Source organism: Lichtheimia ornata, assembly GCF_029851405.1.
Source record: "Lichtheimia ornata isolate CBS 291.66 chromosome Unknown scaffold00063, whole genome shotgun sequence".
NCBI classification, from domain to species: domain Eukaryota; kingdom Fungi; phylum Mucoromycota; class Mucoromycetes; order Mucorales; family Lichtheimiaceae; genus Lichtheimia; species Lichtheimia ornata.
Genome location: NW_026695383.1, coordinates 101,893 through 114,209, shown reverse-complemented (window position 1 = coordinate 114,209; position 12,317 = coordinate 101,893). Strand labels below are relative to the sequence as shown.

Here is a 12,317-nt window from a genome sequence, read left to right as displayed (position 1 = left end):
ATTGTCGAGGAACAGCCATGTATTGCCAGCGAACAGCCACTTCCTATCAATCAGCGCTGTTGCGAAATCCACTACATGGGAACGATGCTCCTGCTCCAGACATTCATTTCCATGATTCAAGTAGCTTGATCCGAGCTGATTTGGTTGAGTTACGGTCGAACAAGGATTAATCAGCTGAGACATTCGAACGTATGCTGATGTGTGGATTGATGTAATCTCTCTTTGACCGTAGTTCAGCCAAATCAGCTCGGATCATGATAATTGAATCATGGAAATGAATGTCTGGAGGAGGAGCATCGCTCCATTATGATCGAGTAGACAAAAGTTGGTATTGTAAGGAAATCGCTGTTAGCTCGCAATGTATGGGCTATTGTCAATAGTATACAGTATCATCCTTCCATTCTTGCAGTCAGGCAAAGTAGCTGAGTTAAACAAAGAGGTCCCTCTGCATCTTTTGCTCTGCCAGGGTCCAGCTACTTGACAATGAACAAGGACCACTTATCATATCGTATCACGCTTACAAACATGAAGGTGCCTGTATCTCCAAACTTTACAATGAAACGTGGGGTTTTTATTAGAGCAATGTGCTCGGCTTGGCCAAGTGTACCTTGGGTGCAAGTTTCACGATCAAGCTTGCCAATCTCAGATTTCGCAATGTCACCACCAGCCAAACTGATCCAGGGGTCGACCTCTTTGAATTTTTTTTTCGACAACGACCCAAAAAATATTTTTGTAATGTTTGCGACATTGAACACGAAACTTTCTACACAAGGTGTTGGCCAAGCCGAGCACATTGCTCTAATAAAAGCCCCACGTTTCATTGTAAAGTTTGGAGATACAGGCACCTTTATGTTTGTAAGCGTGATGCTATATGAAGAGTGGTCTTTGTTCATTGTCAAGTAGCTGGACCCTGGCAGAGCAAAAGATGCAGAAGGACCTCTTGGGTAACTCAGCTAAAAAGTCAGGACTTCAGGGACAATGCAGACAGGTACGCAACCCTCATTTTCATGTCATGCATTGGCAGCCAATAGCCACTTTTGTGCATTCCCAACTTTTGTGACTATTTAGGTGACGATGCTCCTGTTTCAGACATCTCTCATGATTGCTTAGTTGATCCGAGCTGATTTGGTTGAGTTACGCTCACACAAGATTACATCAGTTGAGCTACATCGAGCGTGCTTTATGTCCAGAGTGATGTAATCTCTTGACCGCAGCTCAGTCAAATCAGCTCGAATGTAACCTACTTTAATCATGGAAACGAATGACTAGAGCAGGGCATCGTTCCCATGCAGTGGATCTCGCAACAATGATGATTGGATAAAAGTGGCCGTTAGCCAGCAATACATGCCTGTTCCTAGATGATCCATAAAGTAATTATACATTGACCCTTTCATTCATGCAAACGTAGTTGTAGCACAGCACGACCCTCTGCATTCGCTCTGTCAGGGTCTAGCTACTTTACATTAAACAAAGATCACTTCTCATATAGTATCACGCTTACAAACATAACGGTGCCTGTATCTCCAAACTTTACAATGGAACGTGGGGTTTTTATTAGCAATGGGCTCGGCTTGGCCAACAGCACCTTGTGTGAAAGTTTCACGTTCAATGTCGCAACTAGCCCAAAAATATTTTTTGGTCGTCGTCGTCGAAGAGGTCGACCCCTTGATCCAGTTTGGCTGGTAGCGACATTGCGAAATCTGGGATCAGCAAGCTTGATCGTGGAACTGGCACCCAAGGTGCAGTTGGCCAAGCCGAGCACATTGCTCTAATAAAAACCCCACGTTTGATTGTAAAGTTCGGAGATACAGGCACCTTTATGTTTTTACTATGTTGTAAGCGTGATGCTATATGAGAACTGGTCTTTGTTTAATGTAAAGTAGTATGGCTATAATAGAGCAAAAGATGCAGAGGGCGTGTTTGTGTAACTTGAGTCATTCAGCACAGGCGATGCATGATTCTTGGTACGCTATTACGGAATAGTTCAAAATGCCAGCGACAACTCAATCCTCCCATTCTCCATTGTTGTCCAATCCAAAATGCATACGAACGATTGTCTTGCTCAGCTCATCATTCCCATCATTGAACTTTCTTGATTCGAGGTGACATGGTAGTATGGCAACAATGGGTGTTGTTGGATCATCATTATCATGTAAAGTGTAAAATGACACACACCCTTTTGCTATACGTGAGGATCATCATTTCTTTTATTTACGTGTACCTATTGTCTATCGTGAGGGTGATGATGACGATGGGTGGATGGTGTATGGGGTCATTGAGTGGCCTCAGTGTAATAGCAGTAGGGGGATTTAAACTTGGGGGACAGCAGCTCCACGACTTGAGACAACGCTTCTCTCTTCTGTTTTTCTCCCACCTTTCCTTATTCCATTCATTTATTATCCGATCAAGGTAATGTATTATAGAAGAGTGCTCTTGTTGGGCCGTGAGGTGTTATTGCAGTTCTGAACATGCATTGTCAGGGAGAGTGAGTGTGTCCAAGTGCTGAGGAATGAGCGTGTCAGTGGTTGCCATGGCGATATTGTTGCTTCCTTTTGCTCGTTGCTATTAAGCGTTTCACGCTTGGTGTCAACAGGTACATTCAGAGTCCATTGTTGCAGCCGAATTGGTTCCATTGACGCGTCAGCTTGGTATAGAGAGAAAGTTTGGTTTCAAGACGTTGGCTGGTTTGGCGTTTTGTTTCGGTTCACCACACTACTACACCATGGTTTTTGTTTCCAGTAACCAACAACAACGGGTCTTTGTATATGGAAAAAGGCAAGTACAATGAAACAAACAATGAGAAGAGGTTTATTGTGTGTGTGTGCTAATAATAAATTGAATAGGTTTCTTTGGTCAGGGCAATGGAATTCTGGGCATCATCATCATCGCTTTGGGTTCAAGTCCCATCCTGTATCAAGTGGTCGCTGCGTCGCCTGCACTAGCCAAGTGTGCTGAAAAGCTTCTTGGAACGCGTCCAGGGCCTTCCATAGGCCTGCGTTTGAGTTGATGGGTCGATGACGATGGATTTTGGAAGAGCATGGTCACTGTGTTGAGGTAAAAGGGGATTTGCAACAGCTTGTGAATGCGTTTAACCAACACGCCTTTCTTGAGGTGATAGGCTCGTTCTTTCCCTTGAGGATATCTTTCCATGAGGTGGGAAATGCGATTGCCAGGATTGGGGATCATTCTTTCTTTGGAGAGGATGAATGAGAACAACTATGAGCCTTGACTTACGTAAGTGATGTCCTTCCTGCCATGGATCGAACTGGCCTTGTGTGATCTGCAGTGCTCTCTCAAGAACAAGGGATCGCCTGACGTTACCATGGTGGTGATTTGGTTTGTGAATTCCTTCTGATTTGCTTTCTTCCTTGAGGATCGCCTAACGGTATACCAATTCCTGTCATCGCTCCGGTACCAGGATGGTCTAACTTGCCTGCTTTCTTATTGTAGAGACGACGATTACGATGATTACCACATTCACAACACGATACCACGATGATCACCCCATTCACAACACGACAATGATGACGACAACGAGATTCAAAAGGAACCCTAAAAGACCCCATTCTTTTCAACTTGTGTATTTTTGGATGTTGGTGTGACGGATGAGATTGACGACTGGTGACGAGTACGAGTAGAATGATGACGGAGGACGACTACGATGATGGTGGTGGCAATGTACAGTACATAGCAAGATAGCTAGATGAAATAAAGCATTGTTTATTTATTACACGCTTGTTGGAGGTTGCTAGCTTGTGGATTACATACTATTGCTTCGAAGATGGAATAATAAAGGTGGTCCGGTTACTGCATCGGTCATGCAAGAAGTATATGGCTTTTGTGATGCGATAAGGAGGAGTGGGAAGTGGACAGCTTGAGAAGAGAAAAGGAAGAGATCCTCCATTGAGTTTCAGGATGAGGGCTCATTCAATATGTATACGTATCTTTTTATATATATAAATTGGTTTATGCAGCCCGACTTTCTCCTACATGTAAAAGTGATACACACCTTGACACACCTTCATGGTTGGATGCTGTTTTACTTACGTACCTTCACAAAAGGCAATCATCATCATCATCCATTTGTGTAGCAACCCGTCAAGGACGTGTCTGTAACCACCACGTGCGGTTTCGTACCGCTCTTCATCTTTCCGTTAATGCAGCCGACGCCATCCACCAGGAAAAAGCAACTCCATCACGTCATAAAAGATGGTAAAACATACACGCCTGTATCTCCAAACTTAAAACGTGGGGTTTTAACAGAGCTATGGGCCCGGCTTGGTCAACAGCACCATGTGAAAGTTTCGGTGCCTCGGATGTCGCAACTAGCCCAAAAATTATTTTTTTGGTCATCGAAAAAAAATTCAAGAGGTTGACTGCCTCACTTTGGCTGGTGGCGACATTGCTAAATCTGGGATTAGCCACGATGAACTTGAAACTTTCACACAAGGTGCTGTTGGCTTATCGAGCACATTGCTCTAATAAACCCCACGTTTCATTGTAAAGTTTGGAGATACAGGCACCTTTATGTTTGTAAGCGTGATGGAGTATGAAGAGTGGTCTTTGTTCATTGTCAAGTAGCTGGACCCCTGGAGAGCCAAAGATGCAGAAGGACCCTCTTTGGGTAACTCAGCTAAAAAGTCAGGACTTCAGGGACAATGCATGACAGGTACGCAACCTCACTTTTATGTCATACATTGGCAGCCAATAGCCACTTTTGTGCATCCCCAACTTTTGTGCATTCTGGTTGTAGGTGGACGATGCTCCTGCTCATTTCCATGATTAAAGTAGGCTGATCCGAGCTGATTTGGTTGAGTTACGCCCACACAAGATTACATCAGTTGAGCTACATCGAGCGTGCTTTATGTCCAGAGTGATGTAATCTCTCTTTGACCGCAGCTCAGTCAAATCAGCTCGGATCAACCTTACTCTTTAATCATGGAAATGAATGTCTGGAGCAGGGGCATCGTTCCATGCAGTGGATCTCGTAACAATGGATGATTGGATAAAATTCGGCTGTTAGCTAGCACAATACAAGCCTGTTCCTAGATGATCCATAAAGTAATTATACATTGACCCTTTCATTCATGCAAACGTAGCTGTGTTACACAGCACGACCCTCTGCATCTTTTGCTCTGTCAGTGTCTAGCTACTTTACATTAAACAAAGATCACTTCCCATATAGCATCACGCTTACAAACATAAAGGTGCCTGTATTCCAAACTTTACAATGGAACATGGGGTTTTTATTAGAGCAATGGGCTCGGCTTGGCCAACAGCACCTTGTGTGAAAGTTTCGCGTTCAATGTCGCAAACAGCCCAAAAAATATTTTGGTCGTCATCGTCGAAGAGGTCGACCCCCAGATCCAGTTTGGCTGGTAGCGACATTGCGAAACGCAATCAGCAAGCTTGATCGTGAAACTGGCACCCAAGGTACAGTTGGCCAAGCCGAGCACATTCCTCTAATAAAAACCCCACGTTTGATTGTAAAGTTCGGAGATACAGGCACCTTTATGTTTTTACTATGTTGTAAGCGTGATTCTATATGAGAAGTGGTCTTTGTTTAATGTAAAGTAGTATGGCTATAATAGAGCAAAAGATGCAGAGGGCGTGTTTGTGTAGCTTGAGTCATTCAGCACAGGCGATGCATGATTCTTGTACGCTATTACGGAATAGTTCAAAATGCCAGCTAATAACCTTAGTCCTCGCATTCTCCATTGTTCCCCAATCCAATGCAAACGAACGATTGTCCTGCTCCAGCCCAGCATGCCCATCATTCAGCTTTCTTGATCCGATGAGATTTGACTGAAAAACGCTCAAACAAAGAAACATCATCCAATATGAGAAGAATCATTTGCAAGGTTATTTGTAAACTGTCAGCTAATAGCCCATTCCTCCCATTCACGTCTGTTACCTAACCCAATGCATGTGAACGATTGTCGTGCTCCAACCCATCATCTCCATCATTCAACTTTCTTCATCCGAGAGGATTTGACTGAACAAGGCTCCAACAAAGAAACAAGGGATGTCATCCAATTTGATTTTCACTTCTCCTCACTCAGCTTCTTGCTTCTTCCTCTCCCTCTCGACATCGGTCGCCCTCCCAATTACAACTACCACCTACGAACGATTGTCCCGCTTCAACCCATCATGTCGAGCTTACGATTGTCGTGGTCCGATTGCCTTTGACTGAATGGCAAGTCCATGGCGTGTACACAACCTTCTTGCCACTCTACTACAACACGTGCCTTCCTTGATACAACACACCACATTGCACACTCCTTTGTCACGATCAAGCGTAACAGCATTCATTCCAGCAATTGCTATTAGCAGCAACGTGCTTGACAGCCGTTTTTTGCGTGGCCAGCAGATAGCCATGGTACAGAGGCAGCTCTAACTACGTGTTGCAACTTGCTTTGATACAACGAACGATGTCTTATCAGCCATCAACTACTATGCACAATACAAACCTTCCTGATCTGGTTGAGCTGCGAAGAAGGTGACCAAGCAACAAGTGATTGACCAACAGCTGAATCGAAAGGAAGTATTTCAGCAAGCGATTCTTTCTATCAACATGATGTTGGATTTGTCGTGGTTATGGATGGATGGATGGGTGGATGCAATCAAGCAAAGTGATAGGTGATCCTGAGATGTCGTTTTGGTTACTTGGTACGTCGTCAGCAGGGAAGATGGATCATGTCACGTGGAGATGGCTGATGATGATCATGGATTGGATGGCATGGATAAGAGGGCTTGTATGTTTTGACGAAAGGTGTTTTACAGCCATGGATGATATTGGGATACTCAAGTCAATGCATGCAGCAGCTGTTTGACAACGATGGATGAAGATGCTTATGACGGCAGCAACCTGATACCCGTTGGTTCTATATGATTTATCACCTTCTTCATTTGGCAATGGTGATCCTTTATCTATTTCATAGCTACTTGATGAATATGCCATGTCTTTTTCTTCAACTTCAATCGAATAAACATTGGAATCAACATAATACCTAGAGTATCGTGCGACCAGCTCATATGTGCAGGATGTGGATCACTTGGTCGGTTTCTGAATTGAAAGGGGAAATAGAATCTTGACGATCGGAAAGCGAGCTTGTATCATTTACATCATTGTATTGAGATGCTTTTGTTCTTTTGTATTTCTACTATGTAAAGAGAACACACTCATAAACAACAACCTGAGCCTAGGATCGCCATGGCAACCAAGCCTGAATAGAGGATCCTATTCCACTTTGTAGCTAGCTCCACACCCGAACCTGTACATACAACCAACATGCATCCCCCATACTAGTATTGAAGAAGATGATATCCGTATATAGAATTCATTCTTATATACATCATTCAATGCTTGTTTATAATGAACCAATACTTCCAATACAATCAACATCATCCCCATTTATGCAGCCAGCTGTCAAGGATGTACGTGTGTAACCACCACGTGCTGTTGCACATAGTTCTCCACCATGTTTATATGAGAACGATATTGCTCGGCGTGGTCGAAAGGACCTTGTGTATATGGAGATGGAGATGGCTGTTTCGATAAATCATGAATCTGCGCACAGACGCGATCTCCGCCTTACATAGTCAACCCCACATTATACCCTCCCATTCAATATTTTATAATGAATTGTGGGTTCTTTATTATGCGGATGTTGATCAGCATGACCAAGAGCATCTTGTGTGAAAGTGTCAGGTTCGAGAGGGGCAATCTCAGTATCAAGGATTGATATACAGTGTAGGGCAGGGCCTGGACCTATTTAATTTCCGGTTCCTTTAAATGTTGGTCCATTCAAGTACATATACAACTACCACCTGCAAACGATTGTTCTTCTTCAACCCATCATGTCGATCCTATGAATGTCTTGATCCCCGAGTCTTTGACTGAATGGGCAAGTTCAAGGCGTACGCACCCCACTACAGCACCACCCGCGTTTCTTGATACAACCACTTCTCGTGTACACTCCTCTACCAACACCAAGCGTAACAGCATTCATTCCAGTGGTTGCAATCGGCAAAGTCTTTTGGTATGATGTTCAAAACCTTACACGCCTTTCTTGACACTTCGCCTTCTCTTGTAGACTTCTCGGGCATGATCAGACGTGACAGGTTGACTCGTGTGTCTACTAGAGGATGACCAAGGTTGCTATCCACTCGAGCAGTTTTGGCTATTTCCCTTCAATGGAATCAGGATTTGCACAAGGAGTATTATGCTTCCATTATACGCCTGGAGAAATAGAGTCATCATCTGATTCAGATGCTGAATCCTCAAGCCAATCTTCTTCACAAGCAACAACACGTGCCATGACTGCACCACCACTTCGTCGCCAACGTAGTATGCTTTCCCAAGCTATGGCACCTTTACAATGACAGAGCAGCTAATGCAGATGCCTGCACAATCCAGTGGCATGGATGCGTCTGTATCTATGCAGGTAAGTCAAATAGTTGTTGCATGGCAACATCTTTCAGACACAAAACTCATCATTTTGTCATAGCTCATGAACATTAGAGAGGGGCAAATCAAGCTTGGTGAGAAGCTTGATACTATCATGCATGATAGTAGCAATGCAGCTCTCCAAAACGATGTAAGTACATACATTTTTTTTGGCATAACGTATTCCACAGCTCTTTAACGCGTTATTCGGTCATATTCAGGTCCGTGCCACCAAACAAGAGTTGGAACTTTTGTCGGGCAACCTAACCCTCATGAATGAAAGGCTGACGACGGTGTTGAGGAAGCTAGAAGCACTCGAAGAAGCAATAAAGCATCATTGAGCGTTTATGCAGGATAAAATTTATGTTATTTTGTCGCATTGTCAAGGTTATACGTATCAAGCCATATCAAACAAACCTTTCTTTATGCCCAGTGACAGCTTTCGAGGCTCTTAGGGATCATCCTGCTGCTGATTCTCGTCCTTCGGATATCCTTTTGTCAGCACCACTAATCCTCGTTTGGCTGCTTCATGTAACACCATCTCACGTTGGTTGCGGAATGTAGTGTCACGTTCTATCAGCTCCTCTTCACCTACTTTCGCCCGTCTTCCCACTGTTCGTTCCTTAGCTTCTGATCGCGCTCTCTCTCAAGGCATCCCTCTTGACGATATTATCACCCAGGGCAATTGGGCGTCATCTACCATGTTTGACAACCACTATAGGCGATCAAGGCACATTTCTTCAGATATGATGTTGCCTGGCAGGTCATCAAGTTCGGTTTGATCCTTTGGTTCACGGTCTTGTCTCTGGAGCTGCATAGACTATAGAGGAGAGGCAGCTTTATTTGCATGTAGCAACTTCATTTCAATACATACGAATGCCTATGAATATTGATCGTCTGAATGCTGTAATGTTTTGGTACATGGGATGGAAGGAATTGGGTATGCACAGCGCGAGGAAAAAAGAGCGTCTTGACCTTGATGCTATCATCCTGAACGAGGTGGATCCAATGATGATGATCTTAGTAGTATACATCCCCACTCCATGGCAGCCACTATCGTCATCCTTTATGCAACTTGTCGATCGAGTACAACCATCATCATCCAACTGTATATTTTGCTCCACCATCTAGGTAGTGTACAACCACGCATCACGTGCCACCTCACGTTCCTCCATTCATCTTTGCAACGTACACGCCCAAAGTATAGAAACCTTGCATATCCATTTATCTCCCCTTTGATCAATGTGTTGTATCTCTCAATGGCATAATTACAATACGCATCCATGCGTCCTTCAATATGTAGAAGCAACTGAAAGATCCAAGCACAATGAAGCAACGCCAATGTTATCCACCAAATCATTGCGTTCTGCTTTATTAGTATCTTCTCCTTGTGTAAGCTACTTAGAACTATCTCTTTGTAAATGAGCTTCTCCAACCTAAAAGGCTGAACAAAATGCTCTATTGAAATCGTTTCTTTTTTACATTACTGATGTTGAGTATCCCATTAATAATAATAATGCGTGTTTGGCAAAGGTTTGATCGATTGTATTGATTATAATAATAATGCGTGTTTGGCAAAGGTTTGATCGATTGTATTGATTTATCTTTTCAAGTTGTGTCCTTAGCGCAAGAGATGTGTAGTTGTCAAGACACGTGCACTCTTTTCATCCTTCGCATAAAGATCAGAGTGGGAAAGGCCGAAGCGCCAAATTTTGCTTTTCTTGCCAGCATACACCACTCTCCAACACCCCACCTGCACACGTAAAAGAACCCGACCATGGCAGCTTCTGCACCCCCACAACAAGCATTACCACCCGATGAGACGCTGAAAAACATGTTTCGGTAATAACGCGTCGATCTCGTCTGGGTATTTTATATACTTAAAGGAAGATCTATAGTTTAATGTATGAAGCAGCCTCAGTACACAAGGATCTGATGGAAAAAAAAGAGCAACACAGGACAATGCAAAGCCTTCGAGAGCAGTTGGACAAGACTCGAGGGACATCGGGTCCTGATTCCGATCGTGTTGGTATGCATGGAAGGGTTTTTGTTAGTGAAGATAAAGACTCGACAGCTGATATGGATATCTTTTTGCATAGTCCAACGAGTGGAACAGTTGAAGACAGCTATTAACATACTTCAGCACAAGTAGGTAGATACACACACACACACACACACCTTGTTGTCGATGTCTAATACATTTGGATTAGGTTACAAGAGCAAGAAAAGGAGGGAATGAAATACCTTCACAACGCACTATCTGAAAGATTGGCACCAGCAAAGGAAGAGATTCGACGAAGACGTGAGGAACAAGAACGACGTATGCAAGAAAAGCTGAGTGAAGTGGCGCATACGAGTGATACGTTGATCAAAGGGATGAAAGCCGAATTGGTGGCATTGAGGGCAACATCATTATCAGTGGATGAGGGGCACAAGTACGTGAATCAGGCTGTGGAGACGGCAAAATCCAGCATACAAGAGAAGCACGGCCATGACTTGAATGAGTTACGCTCTCAATGCAAGAAAGCCTATCGTGAGATGAATGCCGAGATTCGCCTATTCAAGACGGATCAATTTAAAGAGGTGGCGGATGTTGCATGGACCACTTCAGCTCCCAAATTGGCTGCCAAGATACGTGAACAATTGGTCCCTGAAATCTCTTCCAAGATACAGAATCAAGTCAAAGAGACGGTGGATGCATCTACACCGGAGCTACAAGCCAAGCTTTCAGAGTTAGTGCAATCCCAAGTACGATCGCATTTGGAGAATCCCAAAGCCTATGACAATTTGCTCAAGGAATCGGAGGAATTCAAAACGTTACATACACGCGTGCAGGCTGTGGATAAGCTGCTCAAAGAGATGGAACCTGCTATGAAGGGATTGGAACGTATAGAATCCAAGGTGAAGGAATTCGAATCAAAATTGGATCAGTTGACTCAAATGGCCGATGCTTTGATGCAACATCGTGGTGGCAGTATCGAGGACTCTGAATTACTAAAGACGCTCAGTCGTCGTATGGATGAAATGCGTACCGAACTTAGCGGCACCGTTGATCAGCTCAAAACATCCGAGAACATGGTGCACATGCGTTATCGTGAAATTGAACAGTATTTATCACCTCCAAACGACACGAGCGAACCAGCCAAAAAACGACAACGTGTTTCAGAATCAGGATCATCATCATCAGCAGCAGCAGAAGGAGGAGGAGAAGAAGAAGGAGGAGGAGAAGAAGAAGGAGGAGGAGGAGGAGGAGGAGGAGGAGAGGGCACCATGTCATCCACCATCGATGATCTCATGTCAAAGTTTCAGATATTGGAGCGAAAACATACGCACATGGTCGAGTACATTGAACAATTTCGAACAACCACTTTACATCCTGAATTTCCTAATCGTCTTCAAGAAGTGGTCGCCAATTTATTCAGCAATCAGCAAAATCATGAAGGATTTTTGGCCCATCTTGTGGATCCCATTGCTGCATCGAGTGGTCAGCAAGTCAACTTGAGTGTTGCTCCAGAGGGTACTCCTTCACCAGATACACCTGTCATGTCACCTGCCATGATACAAGCAATTCAACAACTCGTACAAAAGAAAGTGGATGAACAAGTATCAAAACATGTATCACGGCTCAATGAATTGGAAAAGCAATTACGACAAGGCAGTAGCAGTAGCAGCAGCAGCACCCAATAATATACAATGTCATTGTTTCCTTTCGACCACCTCATCATCCTGCACTCAATCTCTAATCCCCCTCCTCCCCCCACCCTTACCCATCCGCCTATGTACATAACATGAATCAATCTTCTTTTTACATTTTTCTTTTGTTGTTTGATGAGAGAGTGAGAGAGACCGTGTATCTTGTTTCAGGTAC

General features: G+C 43.8%; 5 protein-coding genes across 5 annotated transcripts; 4 read left to right on the top strand and 1 right to left on the bottom strand.

Moving 5' to 3' along the window:
• Nucleotides 1–483: 483 nt before the first annotated feature.
• Nucleotides 484–1,772, top strand: O0I10_010026 (uncharacterized protein; the record flags this gene model as incomplete). Its single annotated transcript, XM_058490009.1, has 2 exons — nt 484–683; nt 1,559–1,772. The coding sequence occupies 2 exons, from the start codon at nt 484–486 to the stop codon at nt 1,770–1,772; spliced, it is 414 nt and encodes a 137-aa protein (XP_058339244.1).
• Nucleotides 1,773–2,913: 1,141 nt separating this feature from the next.
• O0I10_010025 (uncharacterized protein) lies at nt 2,914–3,150 on the bottom strand (the record flags this gene model as incomplete). The annotated part of the gene is made up of 1 exon (XM_058490008.1): nt 2,914–3,150. The coding sequence occupies one exon, from the start codon at nt 3,148–3,150 to the stop codon at nt 2,914–2,916; it is 237 nt and encodes a 78-aa protein (XP_058339243.1).
• Nucleotides 3,151–7,640: 4,490 nt separating this feature from the next.
• O0I10_010024 (uncharacterized protein) lies at nt 7,641–8,385 on the top strand (the record flags this gene model as incomplete). The annotated part of the gene is made up of 3 exons (XM_058490007.1): nt 7,641–7,711; nt 7,763–8,042; nt 8,146–8,385. 3 exons carry the CDS (start codon nt 7,641–7,643, stop codon nt 8,383–8,385), a joined length of 591 nt encoding a protein of 196 aa, XP_058339242.1.
• Nucleotides 8,386–8,423: 38 nt separating this feature from the next.
• On the top strand, nt 8,424–8,790 carry O0I10_010023 (uncharacterized protein; the record flags this gene model as incomplete). Its single annotated transcript, XM_058490006.1, has 3 exons — nt 8,424–8,447; nt 8,511–8,600; nt 8,671–8,790. 3 exons carry the CDS (start codon nt 8,424–8,426, stop codon nt 8,788–8,790), a joined length of 234 nt encoding a protein of 77 aa, XP_058339241.1.
• Nucleotides 8,791–10,226: 1,436 nt separating this feature from the next.
• Nucleotides 10,227–12,136, top strand: O0I10_010022 (uncharacterized protein; the record flags this gene model as incomplete). Its single annotated transcript, XM_058490005.1, has 4 exons — nt 10,227–10,291; nt 10,348–10,478; nt 10,549–10,597; nt 10,660–12,136. 4 exons carry the CDS (start codon nt 10,227–10,229, stop codon nt 12,134–12,136), a joined length of 1,722 nt encoding a protein of 573 aa, XP_058339240.1.
• Between the last annotated feature and the right edge of the window lie 181 nt (nt 12,137–12,317).